Source organism: Fundulus heteroclitus, chromosome 9, assembly GCF_011125445.2.
Source record: "Fundulus heteroclitus isolate FHET01 chromosome 9, MU-UCD_Fhet_4.1, whole genome shotgun sequence".
Taxonomy (NCBI): Eukaryota; Metazoa; Chordata; class Actinopteri; order Cyprinodontiformes; family Fundulidae; genus Fundulus; species Fundulus heteroclitus.
In genome coordinates, this window is record NC_046369.1 from 33,006,394 (window position 1) to 33,023,882 (window position 17,489).

Sequence of the window (17,489 nt, forward strand, 5' to 3'; positions counted from 1 at the left end):
TCCCAGTTTGCCTGTTGACTATTTTCTCGTATGGTTTATTTTATTTAAACTCAAACTGTTTGGTGTTTTGTAATGACCCTGATGAAGGCCATGAGGGAAGATGCGTTTCATGGCAAATGGTGCACCTGCAGAGAACATTAAAAACTATCCGCTACCGGCGTTTTCGGAGTTTATCACTCACAAAGGAGCGCCATCTGAAATCATACAATGCTTTGGCATCTAATGACAACAGAAGATGGTGGAACAAATATTTAGAAAATGATTATAATCCTTGACTAAAAACGATCACTACTTCCACACAAAGGTATAAATATACAGCGCTGTTGTAAAACAGCATTTATATTCCAAGAACATATTTAATTTTTTTCATTGTTACAATCACAAACTTCAATGTATTTTTGTTTTATTTTATTTTTTGGAGAGATAGAAATATCTTTTATTGTTCCACAGCGGGTAAATTCGGGTCTGTCAGCAGCATAGTGAAGTGCATGTAGAAACAGTAAAAAAAGTAGAAAAGAATAAAAGACTGTTTAAACTGAATTTGAGGTGATAGACCAACAAAAAGCTGTGCAAATTGACTTCAGAAGTCACATGATTAGCAACCAGAGATTGTCGTCTCAGTATAAATTCAACTGTTCTGTGAAGACCCCAGAGGTTTCCTAGAGAACATTAAATGGTAAATGGCCTGTACGTGTATAGCACTTTATCAAGTCCTGAGAATCCCAGAGCCCTATACATTACATTCTGTCCTTCACCCATTCACATCCTTGTGGTAATGAGCAACAGTGTAGCCACAGCTGCCCTGGGGCAGACTGACAGAAGCGAGGCTGCTATACATCTATGCCCAAGGACACAACGACTGAGACGGATGGAGAGGTTGTTCAAACTGGCAACCCACCGGTTACAGGAGTAAATCCCTTGCTCCTGCGCCGCTGTCGTCCAGAGAACACGTAACTGGAGGAGCTGTATTTCTAAAGCCTTTGATAGAGGAGTTTTGCCAGAAGCTCAATCACTTATTACCTAAAGTAACTGAACAATTGTGATGTGCGTGTGTAGGTATGTGTGTTTCTATGTCACAATGAGGTCAAAAACCCGGTAGCTCTGGCTGTATGTTCAGGGCAGTTGTCCTGCTGGAAGGTGAACATCCACCCAGCCACAAGTTTTTTTCCTGACCTCTAAAGGCTTGGCTGTCCCTGCTGAAGAAAAGCATCCTCACTGCATGAAGCTGCAACCACCGTGTTTTCCGGTGGGAACGGTGTGTTCAGATGTGCAGTAGGTTCTGCCACACCTAGACATGTAGGCACTTGTTCTATATCTTCAGATCTGATCAGAGCACTAGCTTCCGTAGGGTTGGGTCCAAAATGTAGATTGTGTCAAAGTGCCAGCAGGACGTCTCGTGGCATTTCTTTAGTGTTGACTTTTTTTTTGTGCCACTTTTCCATTTGTAGATTCTGGTACTAATAGTTGTCCTTTCAAAAGACTCACCTTCCTGAGCAGTGAATCTCTGCAGCTCCTAAAGAGTTACCATGAGCACAACAATTAACTTTTGGAGGATTTCTGTAACTGTAGGATCTAAATTACAGCTCTCGCAGATTTTAAAGACTCAGGCCAGGGCTCAGCAACTATACGATCCGAAGAGCCGTTTTTGCACTCTCGCCTACAAAACAAAATGTTGTCTGGGCCTGCAAAATCTATATAAGCTGACATGACACGGTAGCTTAACTTAACACATTTCAACAATACATATAATATAAGAATGGTTTACTTTTTAATAAAATCAAGCCAACCGTGCCTGTCCATCGTCCTGATGAATGAGGATCAAAAAGAAAAAAATATATATACTACAATACCATAGAATAGTGTGAGTCATGCGGCAATAAGGCTTTTGGTCTCAGTAGGACAACTGATAAAGTAACCTTTCTTGTGATCTTTCTAAAATATTGGTCATCTGTGGATCCTTTTTGGTCAAAATTCTGAGAATTATTAGCTTCACTTTGCATTATGCTAACAGTAAGGTTTAGAACTAAGGAGCGAATTGAGTTTAGGTTAAGGTTAGGGTTAGTTATGCATTGGTAATGGTCAGGTGTCGGGTTAGTGTCAGGGTTAGGACAGGAATGGGTTGAAATTGACTGAAACTCAATGAAAGTCAATGGGAGTCAATACATGATCCTCACAACAAACAGCAAGACGAGAAGGTACTGTATGTGTGTGTGTGCTCCTGTTTGGGTATCATAGTGTGTGTGTGTGTCGGCTTTTTCTGTATTATTATGTGTTCATTTCTTCATGTGTTTACTCGCTCTCTCTGCTCTGCCTTTTACGCTCCCTTTTCCTCAGCTTTCCTTCATTGCTCTCACCCGAGTCCCCTAATTATCTGATCCACTCCCCCTGGTTCTCATGCTTTCCTCTCTCCCTCTCCTATTTAAGCATTCTCATTCCATGTTTTGTCACTGGTTCCTCCTGTTTCCTCCCTGACCGTTTGTGTGCCACACAGTACGTTTCTTCAATAAATATCCACTTCTCGGTCTGCATTTGGCTCCTCACTCTAGGAACCATGACAGTTCTCTGATTGTTCTGTTCTCACCACATACAATGACAAAAGAGCACACTGCGGGGAATAAAGCATCAAGACTTTAGCTTATAGTTCTCTTTCAGGTCAGATGTAATAGAAGGTAATAATGGGTGAATAGGAATCATTGTTCAACTTACCTGGAGAATGATTTTGTTAATTTAATTTAATTTCTTTTTTAACTGTTTTATTAGGCAGTTAACTTTGCTTGTTTGTGTTTACCAGGAGACAAGTACAGAAAACACTGTCCACACAGACTTGCGTGACTTTTTATTCTGGAAGGAAGGAAACAATTTTAAAAAGGAAAATGAAAACTGACAAATGTATTGATTGATCATGCATTAGGGGATTATTAAGGAAAATATTTTTATTAATAGAAGTAACTGAGTGTATCTGTAAACTACATGTACAACTTGGACCATTTAGATACGTCTATGGGAACATCTTGAAATTATTATTCTATATTATTCTATATTTCTTTCATATTTAGGAGATAATATGGCCCTGTTAGCCACCCCTATATAAGCTGTTAGTGTCAGTTAATTGAGAAAATATTTTAAATAACTTTGTCACAACCCTGGTTTGGCAGGCATAGAAGCTTTTGGCACTGAAGTGATCGACCTGTGTAGTTTTAGTTTTGTTACTGCATTCCATAGCCATTCAACCAGACAAAAACAAAAACACACCAAAGAGAAGCAGAAGAAATACCAGAGTCAGAAACAGTATGAACCACTAAGTAGAAGGGTTTAAATCTGGAAGGCTTCCAGAGCAAACAAACAAGACGCTGTCTGCTGTGAAGCGGATTCTCATCAGCTGACAACGAGCCAACGAGCCTGAATCATCACCCCTCCTCTGCCGTGCTTGACAGTCGGTATGCCCCCCCAACAAAAAAACAATAAAACAAATAATTCTGAACTTGACAAATTAAAAGTGCTGTTTGCATGAGGAAAGTACAGCTTTAAAGGACATTTTAATCGGTACCACAAAGAAAACAACAGTTTTCTGACTATCTTAGAATCCTAACCTTTTTTTTCTCCTCGTCTTTGTTTTGGAATCCCACCTTCTCCCACTGTGTTAACTGGAACTGTTTTTACTCGGGTTTACCCCATTCCCAGCTCCTATATTGGATTTCCAGGGAAAATGAAATGCAACATAAATAGCAGAGAATGGCAAATAGCCAGCCGGCCCAAAAAAAGCACAGATGATGGGGAAAAACAGGACAGACGGGGCCAGAATGCGGAAGTGCTATTATGGCTATTGCTGATTGAAAATGCAGAGCCAAAGACTTATCTGCTATAAGTGTATGAAACCTATGTATCCTATCCTGTTAAATGTGAAAATATTTGTCCTGCACATGAGCAATTATAGAACCAAAGAACCAATTAGTAGTGCATGCAGCTATAAGTTTAGCTAATATGCGCTAATAAAGAGTTGAAGAAAATTCACAAATGCATGTATATTAATAAAAAACCTTATAGTCTTAAACTTGCATACAGCTGCTGTCTGTGGTCAAAATAAAGATGCAATGTTTGTCATTTGTGAAAGGTTTTGTGTATTAATGCCTTCCAGGTGTTTTCACATAATAGCCACAAAGGCCACAACTAATAGCTCAAAAATAATTCAATAGATAAAACAAAAAGCGAAAAAACAGAAGTGAGGCTCAAAATGATTACAAATCATAAAGGTTATGGATCTTCTAAACTTGCCCGCGATCAGAGAGAAACCCATCCCAATAAAGTTCGAGCTTTCAATCCAAAACACATGGATCCTCATTTCTTCATGAGAGAGAATATCTTCAACATCTTCCTGGAAAGTAAAACACATACATCAGATATGCAGGTAACACTCGGCTATGCAGATTATTTGAATAATTCTTCTTCAATGACGCACCTGACACATGGACTGAATGACAGACTGTACCTACAAATAAATACAAAAATGATGTCACCTTGTAGTTATAATCAACACTGAAAAATAATAAACTGCATCTGAGGCAGAACAGTAGCTCACCAGGAAAATGACAGAATGTGCAAAGCACAAAACAGCAAAGTAAATTCAAAGCTTTTCCACTGAAAGAGAAATTTTAACATTGTAAACGATTTAATCTGATGCACAGTTATCAATAAGTGTTGAGAAAACGAAGAAGCAATCATTAGGTTTTGCTTTGAAGTTAACTCACCCAGAGAGCTGCATAGGGGATCATAAAAAGGCAGGCCTGCAACAAGAAAGGAACATATGCAATCAAAGAATGTCTTTGTATGAGTTATTACCTATAGTGTCTGTTCCACTTAGTCCTATGGTTGCACTATGTTTATATTTAATGTCCATCTGTCTGATTTAGGTTTAGGTTTTCAGTCTGACTCTGCCCAGCTGTCTTCGGTTTGCTTTGTTTCAAGCTTGCTCTTGCCCTCTCAGTTCATCTGTTTCCATTTGCCGATCACCACTTCTCCCAGTATAGACCATCCATGCACTCCATATCCACTTAGAAAACCAGAACGTTTGAATTCCAAGAAAGAAAACTCAACTAGAATTTCCCCTAGAGACTAATTTCAAACATGGAAAGTAAGAAGCTTTTAAACAAGCACATCTCTGAAATCCAACGTGGCTCCTGCACATACTGTATGTAAAATAACAGTAATAGCAGTAATTAACTATTTAATTGCACTTTTAAGAGTTGTAAGAGTTTAAGAGTTGTAATTATATTATTATTATTATTATTATTATTATTATTATTATTATTATTATTATTATTATTATTATTATTATTATTATTATTATTATTATTATCATATTGGCAAAAACTATATATCGTACAACACAAACATCTTAAACATGTTACTGAATAAATACAGAGAAATACATTATAACTGGTTAATTGCTTACTGCTTGCTCATTAGCCTGATCACAAAACAAAAATGCTGGGATGTATTTTCCTCAGAAGTCATAACCCGGATCTGAGAATGATGTCACACGAAACTTAATGAGTTCCACTTAAAAACCGGCTAACCACTGGAATTTACTGAGAGTATTCTGTGTAAACACTGACCACACTGATGATAATGTATTTCTCAGGCTTTTGTGGATTCAGACAAAAACAATGATGTAATAGAACCTCACCGTTTGGAATGAGATACAGACAGAAGTTCACGAGTGGATGTATAATATGATATTTGTGGCAGACATGTCTAATTTTTAAGAATGATAAGAAACTTCAAATTTTTCAAGAAAAACATTTGTCTGACTTCCAGTCTTTTTGTTTAGACTCAATATTTGGGGACTCTACTTTAAGAGTGGGACCCACCAAAATTATGTGGAGGACATAAAGTGACAAAAATGTTCAAATTAAGTTTCGGCAGTCTTGTCCTGAAAATTAATGTTTGCTGACCATGATTTTCTGTTGTTGTTTTTATGTAATTTTTCATATATGAGGAAAATGTGTAAATTCGTAACAAAAAAAAACTATTTTCAATTCAGTAAAAGCATGCTGTAATTAATATTTTTGTGCTCTTACAAGCATGGTGAGGGTGGCCAACACTCTCGATATGTCACACATCCTCTTCAGCTGCTTCACTGGCCCCACCAGAAACATTGTGCTGTCGGACAAAAAATATACAATGTATGAACTGAATGCCTTGTAGAAACATATTTCAAAACAAAACCATGTCCAAGTTTTGTTGTCCTCTGCCTTGTGTTGTTTGACTCTTACCTGCAAAGAGCAAAAATGTTTCCAACAGCATAGAGGCCAATAAAGTGATCAGTCCCAAAGTGGGGGTGAAAGCTCACATATGCTCCCTGTAACACACACAGTACAGCAGGCATGTATTGTAGATCTCCCAGAAGCCGTATCTCAAGGTGGGACGATGGGACGTGTTGTATATAGAAGTAATTGTATTCAAACAAAGTGTTTAGGTGAGCGATCGTGTATCGCGTCTTCCAAATTCCTCTCAACCAGAATAACAAGTTGGATAAAAAATACCTCTACCTGGATTCAAAAAGAGGGCAATAAAAAGCTATCCAGTTATAAGTCATCACTTACCACAACTATAGATGCAACCCCCACCACATAACAGCAGACGAATCCCTTCACCCGTCTACCGCAGTTTCCAGTGGAGGATCCCTTTACTTTCGGTGGCTTAAAACATAAAAGATCAAGACTAAATGGTCAACCAACAACCCAGGTGGGCTTAAAGTTTAGATCATAAAAGGTATGTTTGTTTTTTTTTTTACCTGGAAAACTTTGTTGCGATCCGTTGGTTCCTTCTTTCGATCCTTAACTGACTGAAACATAACTGGATCCTTAAGGACTGGAGTAACAGGGAGAATAAAAGTAGTTTCCTGAGGGATAGAAACTCTGCAAGCTTTCTGCTGATCTGGGTGGATGGAGAGGAACTGAGAGTCAGTCAGAGGAGCTGTCACTATTTACCTGGGCCAGGTGTGCAGTGGCATTTAACTCACCTCTGGGCACAGCAGGGAAGAGGTCTCACTCTGATCTATTATTGTGTACATGCACACAAATCATTTTGATTAATGCCGGTTAACATCTATTTATGATATATCTTGTACAATTACAACTTAACATTTGATGTTTTTTTGTCAATACAACTCATCTAAATTATGTTTTCCTACATTTCATGACTTGAAAGGAATGTAGGCTTTTGTGTTTTAAAAAGAGGAGTTAGGCTGATGGAGTGGTCCTTCAAAATAGAAGATCGTTACAAAAGAATTACGTTTTAATTTAGTGACTCGGTTTGTTTCTTTATTACTACATGAATACATTAACAGCCAAATGCTACGCACTAAGTCACATAATCTGCTGTTGTAATCAAACGAAAAGTGGAACAGAGAGTCAATAGTCAAAATGAGACTCATCACTGAGTCCTTTTTGAGACTGATTAGCATTTTGAGGAGGTTTTCAAGTTGGTTTTAAGTCTTAAAGTTTTCATCAGCCGATCAACAGCCTATTTCAGTTAAAATTTTGTTTTCAATAAATTTCCTGCTCAAAAGTTTTTGTCTCATGCTCCCTCCCATTCACTCTTTTAGCATTGTGAAGCTCCACATAGAAACCTCTTAACCCCCCCTTAAGCCCAGAGGGGTTTAGGAGCAATTTCTGCCTGTAATTGCATACCTGAGAAAAAAAAAAATCACATTTTTTGAGCCTTGCATAAAATTCTTCAAAACAAACCTTGCAAAACACCACGAAAGTCCATTCAAATATTTAGTAGAAGCATCAGAACCTTATAGATCCACAGCTTGACAACAAAGGCAGCAAATCTGGACTGAATAAGCTGAAGCATGTTTGTTCCACAGAGTTTTTAGTGGGGCAGTGTGCCGGGTAGAGCAGTCATTTTGGCACAATTTAGCCAAATGTGACAAAACTGTGCCAAATGTATTTTTTACCTCTATAAAAGAGAATCTGCTTTCCATTGTTTGACTCCTTTATGGACACAGATTCCAGTCACATATTCATTTTGTGCCTGTAAATCAGAACGCGTTATTGTGAAAACATGTTTCCACATTGTAGACCAAATGTCTGAGAATTTTATCTTTGTGCATCCATAATTAGTAATTTTTGTATGTAAAAAAGACTTGTATTTCTAGAAAACAATTACACTGGCTACAAATCTTTACACCAGTTCTGATTTCTTCTTCTAAAGGTCTGATCACAGATATAATCTAAGTGTAAAACTCCGCTGTGAGTTTTTAACCTGACTCATGCCAGACGTATGTTGCTCCGCCTAGCTCCACTCATGCGTCTGGCTTGAGTCAGGTTAGTGAGTTTCAGCTTGCGAGTACAAATTCTGACAGGATTTTTCCCCTCTAAGCTGGGCAATGTTCGGTCAATCACACATTTAACAATCCAATCACAAAAAACAGGGTTCGGCCGTGCACATTTTGTTTCATTCTTTAGTTCTGTAAAACACTACCTGTTTTTTCTTCATCCTGTTCACTTAACCTGGTGATGTTATTCCCTGTCTGTGCTGGAAATGCAAATGGTTGGAACTAATCTCTGGACCTTTGGTTAAGAGAAAACACTGGCCACAGTACAAAATTTGGTCAAGAACCGCCACAGTCAATGACTCAAAGCAATCTGCTGGGTTTCCTTTGAAAACCTTTCAACCAATCTGCCTGGATGATTTGATTGAATTGACTAAAGTGAGATGACGTGTGTTGTGAATAGGCGCCATACAAACTGAATTGAACTGAATTCCTACAGGCTGATCTGTGATATGTATTACAGAAGATAATTTATCCTTAGACAAATATTCAAGACATTCTCACACAATAAAACAAACATTACTGTTATTTTTTTTATTTGTTTTTTATTTATAGTGATTTATTTTCTTTTTCATTCTTTACCGTTGCTCACAGGTTTCTCGAAAGTCTTAATGTCACACAGTAATGCTATCTTCCCAGTGTGCTATTCTGCATACCTTGGCTACAACAGAGGGTTATTTGAGCTATTGTTGCCACATCGTCTTAAACCACTCTATCTATTGTCCTCTGATATCAACAAGGTATTTTTATCCACACGTCTGTCGCTCCCTGGGCATTTTTCTCTTTTTTAGATTGTTCTCTTTAAACCATAAACAGATGGTTGTGTCCTGGAAAAGATCAACAGCTTCTGAAACACTTACAGCTTTAAAGAGCCAGGGTTACACTAACAAACCAGCGAGGACTTCAAGTTGTAAAAAAAAAAAAAAAAGGGATTTATGAGGTTACCTTAAACTCTTCGTTGGGCAGCATGCAGTAGAATCATATCAAACAGCAATAAGTAAACATTTACACCATTTGAAAATAAAAACCTGCTTGGAATTTGGGTTTGAATCACTTAGATGATTTGAATTTCTGACAAGAGGAAAACGGTTTTCAGAGTATGCAAAGGCGGGCTTTTCAAGTAGTACTGTATACACTGAAATTAAGATTTTTTTTTCTCTCACAACACATTGGCACTGACACAGATAAAAACAATCCAAATAAAAAGCAGATGATGTGTTAGCCTGTTGGGCAGAGATAATAAAGATATGACAGAAATCACAACAGTGTTATGTTACTGTTAAAATAAATAGCGATTAAGGCTACAAGAGGTTTAAAGCTGATTAAATAAGGCAGAGGTAGTGCCTGTGTGCACTCCTGGTCATACTGCTGCCGATGGTCAAAGCATTTCATCCCTGAATTGTTTTGGATATTCAAAAGCCGTTAGATGCACAGCAGTCCTCAAAAAACCTCGTCCTCTGACTCCGCATCGTGCTCCCTGGGCTTCAGAAGCCCCATTTCCATCGGAGGAGTCCTTTTCAGTCTGGAGCGAACCACGCTAAAAAGAAAGCAGAACCAAATACCAGTCGTAAGAATCAGAAGCCCAGGTGCTTTGATCTGGAAGCCGTCCAGGACAAACAAACCGGGCGCAGTTCTCTGGAAGCGTAACGAAGCAGGTTCTTACCAGCTGACGGTACAGTACAGTACACCGACGACCAGCATGGCGATGGTGAGGTGCCAGGAGTAGCACATAGTAACAAACATCATGGTGTTGTGGTCTGTCAGGTTCCACTCGGTGCCACTGGGAGGGTACAGCACAAACCCAATCTGCGCAAAACAGGAAAGCAGAGTGAGAGGAGCGCGCGTGTACGCACTAGGCTCGGACTTCGGCTGCTCCAGGCACAGCTTTACCTCCCAGAACCAGGTCCCCTGCAGGATTGTGAGGGTGCAGCGCAGCAGCTCCAGGATTATGTTCCCTCGGTGGAAGACCTCGAGGAAAGAAACGAGACCCCCGCCAAAGACGGCGTAGAGGAGGAGCTGATGCACATGGACGTCCAGCATAGCCCGTCCGTGGAGGTGGTAGAGGAAGAGGAACCCTCACAAACAAAGACGGATGAAACTCAATAAAAACACAGGAAAACGTTTTACAATTTAAAAGAAAGTCAGTTCATCAGGCTTTACTGTGATATCTTCTCATCCAAAGTTACAGTGCCTTGCAAAAGTATTCATACCTCTTGAACTTTTCTCTTATTGTCACATTACCACCCCAAACTTCACTGTACTTTATTAGCATTTTATATAACAGACACACAGAGTACTGCATAACTGTAACGTGGAAGGAAATAGATGCATGGGTTTCATTTCTTATTTGAATAAAAGAACATCTGACTGTGTGTGGTGTGCATTTTTATGCACCAGATCTCAATAAACATGTCTAACTGAAATTAAAGCTGCAGGCCTTTAATTTCAGGAATGTATCTGCCATGTTCGCACATCTAGAGATTGATGTTTTTATTTTTTTGCTAAATAGCTCTGGCTAAGTCAGATTGATGGAAACTAAAAGGAAACATACATTTTCAAGGCTTGCCAAATATTCTCCACTGCCCTTAGATGTGGACTTTGAGCCGTTCTGACGCACGTTGATCTAAACCCGGAATCTGAAATACCAGTTTCTGATGTCTGGTGTCCTACAACATTTACACGAGTCCAACACACCTTAATCATATGCCCGAATTGTCTCAACGAGCAATCAAGTTCCACGGAGCACCCTTAATGATTTTATTATTTGATTCCAGTTCGTTTAAGTGGAGACACATCTAAAAAAACGCACCTTCATTAAAGAACGCTATTGCCAGCATCAACCTGTCCAGGGCCACCGGTGCTGCCTCTGTCGTGTGGATGATCAGAGACACGATGGCAGCCAGGCTGAAGAACAGGTACATGGTTGTATGCTGCCAGATGTGCAGCTGCTCCCAGTGTTTCTCCGCAAAGTCATACAAATGAAGCTTCGGGCCGTTTGCCGCGAACTGCTCGCAGACCATGCCTGGGGAGCACAGAGGACGAAACATATAGATCAGGTTGTATTGAAAAGCAGACAGAGAACCGTACTCATCAGTAGGTGTAACCCAACCTCCAGTAAGAACTGCTCACCAACAAAGGACAAGAAGAGAACAAGAGAGCTTTCAAGGATTTCCACGCGTCGCTGTGAGGTTCTGCTGGCGAACCGAGTGGAGCCCAAGCTTTTGTTCCTGCGGGTGGCGTGCCAGAGCGAGTACTTTCCCGTCCACCAAATCCCTGCTAGCAGGAAGAGGCTCCCGGGAAGAGTGTGGCCCTGGAAGCTGCCCATGGCGCGCAGCACCTGTCTGAGAGAAAACCAGCGTGATCCGTATCCCATTCCGACAGACTGATTAGGTAAACCTCCTGTGGCAGTGAATTAAGAGAGCATTTCATCTCAGTACAGCTGTGCTGTAACAAATAAGATGATTCTTCTTTACTTTGTATTTTTGCCAAAAATTCAGCAGGGCTGAGGTACAGAAACTTATGAAGGTGTTCGAATGCCTTTAAACTACTACATGGTTTTCAAATAATAATTGCCCTGCTCTGTAATTATCCCTTCAAGTCGTTTGTGGTATGTCTACAACAGCTTTGGATTTTTGATATCCTGTAGAAGATCCTCCCACCTGAGCTACGGATCATTGCAACTCCTCCAGAGTCACCATGGTTGAATGTCTGGTTTCATTTATTTTATTGTAAAATTGTAACCTTCTACTTCCACATCACAACTATGTGATGTGACCACTGAGCTATATAATACACTGGAGTGCTGATTTGCCTGAAAAACTGAAGTCACTGGCCGCCATCTTGCTACTCCCTACTCTTACAGAATCCCACAGGATTTGGTTGCAACAACAAGCAGTTTTCTGGCTGTGGGAAAACGTTTCACAGGTAATTCTACAGTCAGTGGATGTACTAACACTATCAACTACTAGGAAATTAGGTGCTGAAATATTTTACATGTTATTCATATTAAATATATATATATGTGTATATATAAGTATGTGTATATGTATACATATATGTAAATACATGTTTTTGTATATTGTTATTTATATATTTATAAATGTTATATATATATATATATATATATATATATTTAATTTAAATAAAATGTAAAATATTTCAGCACATGACTTTCTCAGTACTTGATAGTTTTAGAACATAACATAAACGTATATGGCATTTGACATTTTAAAAGTTTTAAGCCCCCCCTGAACCTGAGAAAATCCTCGTTATTCGATGCTGTAGCGCACATATTCCCTAGTTACTGGGGGGAAATAGGGAGTGCCAATATGGCGGCTGGTGGCTTCAAAGCGACTCGTTCTAACAGCGGGCGATTAGCACTCCCGTGTATTATAGAGATCAGTGGACGTGACAGCCACACAAAGTCCCAATGAATACATTGCAGTTTGTTGTTGTAACAAGATAAAACATCAGGAAGACGGAGGCGAACCAAGCCAAGGAAGCGTGTCTACAATCAGATAGAAAAAGTGAAGGAGGCATGGCTGTAATTTAGCCAAACAGCAGCAGTAGCATGATTAGTGAAGCAGTCGGGGTGAAAGTTGCACGTTTAGAAGTATAAAGCAGAGGTTGAGGAGTAAACTCCCATTGTTTTCAGCCTGTCTTCTGTAAGATTTAGACAACTATTCTGTAATGACAAAACTGCTGTCTACAAAAGGCTGTAAAAAGAAATGAAATGTATAAAACATCAGCTCCGTTTAGCAATGGGATAACCTACTGGAAAAGCACGAGGGAGCATCACCAACAGCACAGAATTAGAGCAAGGTCCCTGGCTGTACTCTCCTTTGTGATGGAAATGACAGACAGCGTTCACAGGGAACCTTTTGAACAGGGACCCTTGATATGAACGCACCGTTTGAGATGTTAAATCAAGCTCATCTGTGTGTCAGATGGCTCTTTTCCCCCATGTGATCTCTTCAAGCAGAGGAAAACACTTCAGCAGCCATGGCAAAGGCCTTCCTCGTGCTACAGGAAGACTCATTAGAGTGTGGGCACCTTTAATCACAGAACCATCAACAATATCTGGGTTGGAGCTGAAAGCCTGCTTTATTTCAGGAAAACCGGCTCACTCATGTTGTACTGAGAGCAGTGGTGAAGAGGAGTTATTCTCTGATGTACTTTCCTGAAGCACAAACAGGATATTTGAGTTTGTCAATTTGTGTAAAGTATGTTATATCACCGAACTTCCTCAAAATTTATTACGTGTCAAAGTACAGTGAAAATGTACATATTTCTTCTGTTCTTACTTTCATTCCATACTTAAAGCAGCACAGTGTAAGTTTTGATCCAAGTATTTGTTTAATTTGATATATATTAAAGGATTTGTCAGGTCAGTATACAGCCCTAATTACTGCCAGAGCAGTAGAATAAAGAAATCTTGTGCTTTCAGCCAAGAGTGGAAAAAGAATAATCATGACTGTCTCCACTGCTATGAGAAGTAACAGTAACCCCCTCCCTGGGGGACTGTTCAGAACAGGGGTGGAGCTAGAGGGGGGAGGGGGGGACAATGGACCCCCCCTGAAATCAGATTGGAGACGGTGCGCCGGCCCAGATGATTGACATGTCACTATACCAGGTCCTTCCTGTACAGTAGTTGGCGCTATCTAACACAATGGTTGTAATCCTACCAACTATAGGAGGAACTTTACAGTATATAAAAGTAAATTAGAGAATAAACAAAGTAACAAAGTAAAGTAAAAAGTAAAGAATTGCAGAACAGAGGAGATGTGGAAGAACAGGAAGACTAGTTTTATAGACATGGCTTGGTCCGGCACTTGCTCCATGTTGCTCTGTGTATGCTCATCGTTAGCTGCTGTGTGTGCTCTGCGTAACCGCCGTTGCAAACATAGGACAGAAGTGACTGGATTATGTAACTGTATTGCTGTGTATAATATTAATAAAAAAAAAATTACTGGATCGGAATGCTGGATCAGCATCAATCATCCAATATCCGATCCAGCTTATTAGTCAATATTGGAGCCTCGGATATCGGCATCTCTAGTTTTTATTTTTTAGTTGCTCCCATTTTAGTTCATACTTTCATGGATTAGTTAGTGGATTTTGTTCTTATCACATTATATGTGATATTTCCTGTTAAATTAATTCCTTGTGTTTCCCTTCAGTTTTTGTCCATTGCTCTCCTCACCTCAGCTCCTCTGTTTCTCCTTAGCTATAGTTGTTCCTTGTTCTCACGTGATTATCTCTTCTTTTGCCTGTCATTTCCTCCTGAGTATAAATTTGATCTGGTTGTATTTGTACCTCGCTGGTTTCGTCTGTTTGATTTCCTGCTCCCTGTTTCTCTGTTCCTTTTGCCATGCCCGATATTCCATCGCTGTGTTTCCTGCCTTGTCTCCTGTGTGAGAATCATTTGTACTTTTTCTTTTATCATTAAACTTCCTTTTTGTCTTTACCACGCCCTGTGCTTAGGTCCTTCTTAAATCGCACCATGACAGTTTGTCCGCCAATAGAAAGGGAAGGCAGACAAAAAAAGAGCAGATGCATAAAGGTGACAATATCCAAAATCAGTAATAAAACGTAGAGTACAACGATCCGCTGATTCCAGCTTCTTGAGATTTTGCTCAGATGAATTCATAAACAAGTCACCACAGTCCATAGGAGGAAGGAATGTTACTGAGATTGTAATCCTGGATTTCTTGAGAGAAGCGGGCTTTGTTTCTGTGGAAGAAACCCTGCTTGGCTTTTAGTTTAGACACAAGAATGTTAATTTACTCCTTGAAGGTAATTTTATCCTCTATGGTCACACCGAGGTACCTATAAGAATAGACCATCCCAATTTCTGCCCCATTTGCAATTTTAACAGTAGGAACAATGATGGCCTCCTGAAAACAACATGGGCTTAGCCTGCCCTTCACTTCAAACTAGTTTGAGCTGAGTCAGATGCAACTGAACATGATTAAAAGTAGGTTGAAGAGATTTAAAGGTTTGCACAAGAGAATTGGAAGAGCAGTAAATGACAGCGTCTTCTACATAAAAATGATACCCGGCTTTTGATAGGTTCGGACAAACTTAATAATGAATAAAAGTGGTCCAAGAATTGACACTCTTGGTCTTAGGGAAACGAGGGTAGCATGACCCTGCCATATGAATACCCTGCTTTCTGTCAGATAAATTATCTTTAACCAGCCAGCAGCCTGGCTGGATAAGCAAAATTGGGAAAGCCTTTTTAAAGGAATATTGTCATCAACTGTGTCAAAAACTTTTGATAGATCAATAAAGTAAGCATCACAGTTTTTCCTTTAATCTAACGACTCAGTGACATCGTTTATAATTTTGACAGCAGCTGTAGTTGTACACGCTGCTTCCTAAAAACAGGTGATGTGACAAAACATCATTCAGATATAAAAGATAAAAAAAAAATTCAAGAATTCTACTAGGACACGTAACTTAGAAATGTGGCTGTAGTTATCAACAACGCAGCAATCAACACTTTTTTTTAGGCGAGGAAGAACGAAAGCCGACTTCCAGGTTTCAGGAATCACTTTGTTGCTGAGAGACAAATGAAGGATTAAAGTTAATGGTCCTGCGATGATGTCAGCAGCAACATTGAGAGAAAAAATGATCAAGCTTATCCCTACCTGCTCTGTCAAAGTTTTTTAAATTACTACAAACCTCAAACACAGTAAGAGGAGTGAAGCTAAAACCCTAAGAGGCAGAGGGGGAAGGTGCTGAGTGGAATTTCTGTTTCCTCAATTAAAATTTCACAGATTCAAAAAAGTGACCAGACAAAACAAAGTGTTTGTGTGATTGATGATGTATTATTTTTTTGCTTTTTTTAATCAACCTTAACCTAAAACTTGTGTTATGCACCAACAAAATAATCAAAAAGCACACCTTAGAATGGCTCCTCATAAAAAAGAGGGGTTTAGGGTGGGGTGGAAATTCAAACTAAGTTCTGCTTAGGATGTTGTAACATTGATTTCACTGAGTTGTACCTATATAATTAAAAACATTCCAGTTAAAACAAGTCAGCAAATAGCAGTGGACTAAATTTCCTCCATACTGATGTAAAGGACTTATTGCCAGTTATCACACAGGCTTTATGGCACTTCTTTCCACCAAGGGTGCAGAAACCGGCTTGTTAGATTTTAAGCAGGAATATTTTTTTTTCCACATAGAGCCAGGTTGGCTCGGAAAGTCCTTTCCCTTTAATAGATAAAATCCTAATTTATTAATATATTTAGGTAAGCTTCATGCGATTGCATGTGTTTGTTTGATGACCTTTTGCTGTGATAAAAACGGAAGAAATCCGTAAGGAGGACATACTTTTAATGACACTGTAGAATGTTGTTGGTTAGAACATAAATTGTCCACTTCAGTTCTGGACTGAAATTGTTTCTGTAACTGAAAAACCAATTGGCTTAAAAAAAAGTTTCAGAAAAAAGTCTGGCTTTAAACGCCCACAAATGATTTATATTAATTTAGTTATTCTATTTTAACACTTAAACTCACACACATTTGAAATCATTAAATATGTTTTAACAAAATGGCTAAAGGCCATCATGCTTAGGCCTGCTGAATTTACTCGGTTAGAAAAATAAGATTATGTTGATCTATCGTAAAATTAGAAAAGGGTTTTGGAAGTAGCCTCTATTTGAAACCACATCCACGTTCTCACGCACTGGGAACGCTGAAAAATGTGTTCTTACCTAAGTTTGCTCGTCTCTGAACTGAAGATCAAAATATCGCATCAAGTATATTCAGAAAGAAAATTCGGTACCCCTCCTTTTTCCCATCGCATAGATTGCTGTTCCCCTAGAAACCAAAAAGGATGTCTAGCCTGTTTTTGCAGCTCGACACAAAGTAAACATCAGCAGTCTGGTGGCTGAGCCAGATTCCCCGCAGCCAGATCCGTCTCTCAACTTTTTTCTGCTTCCCAGCCTCATTTTTTTCCTTCCACTTTAAACACTGTAGGCCTGCGCTGCTCAGAGAAAAACATGCCATTGGAGAAGTGGGGGAGCACTGACGTCATGAACCCGGGCTCTCATTGGCTGGGCGAGCCGTCGGTCTGCGGTGTCCACGTGTGCACTTTCTCTCCGCGCGCTCGCGCTCGGTCCGGTCCGTCTGTGCTGCT

General features: G+C 39.5%; 2 protein-coding genes across 3 annotated transcripts; both read right to left on the reverse strand.

Annotated features, from left to right (window-relative positions):
- Window positions 1-4,211: 4,211 nt before the first annotated feature.
- Window positions 4,212-6,677, reverse strand: LOC105925416 (vesicle transport protein SFT2A-like). Its single transcript, XM_036140757.1, has 7 exons — window positions 6,603-6,677; window positions 6,273-6,358; window positions 6,078-6,159; window positions 4,746-4,781; window positions 4,577-4,635; window positions 4,457-4,486; window positions 4,212-4,372 (listed from the first exon to the last, which is right to left on the reverse strand). The coding sequence occupies exons 3-7, from the start codon at window positions 6,153-6,155 to the stop codon at window positions 4,336-4,338; spliced, it is 240 nt and encodes a 79-aa protein (XP_035996650.1). The 5' UTR covers window positions 6,156-6,159; window positions 6,273-6,358; window positions 6,603-6,677; the 3' UTR covers window positions 4,212-4,335.
- A 2,200-nt stretch (window positions 6,678-8,877) lies between these two features.
- On the reverse strand, window positions 8,878-17,489 carry tmem45a (transmembrane protein 45a). Of its 2 annotated transcripts, none has more exons than XM_021315773.2 (6): window positions 17,065-17,489; window positions 11,471-11,678; window positions 11,151-11,363; window positions 10,232-10,416; window positions 10,005-10,147; window positions 8,878-9,878 (listed from the first exon to the last, which is right to left on the reverse strand). In XM_021315773.2, exons 2-6 carry the CDS (start codon window positions 11,664-11,666, stop codon window positions 9,782-9,784), a joined length of 834 nt encoding a protein of 277 aa, XP_021171448.1. In that variant the 5' UTR covers window positions 11,667-11,678; window positions 17,065-17,489; the 3' UTR covers window positions 8,878-9,781. The 2 variants fall into 2 exon arrangements, with proteins under 2 accessions (XP_021171448.1, XP_012716718.1); XM_012861264.3 differs by having other exon boundaries at window positions 11,471-11,682; window positions 17,065-17,486.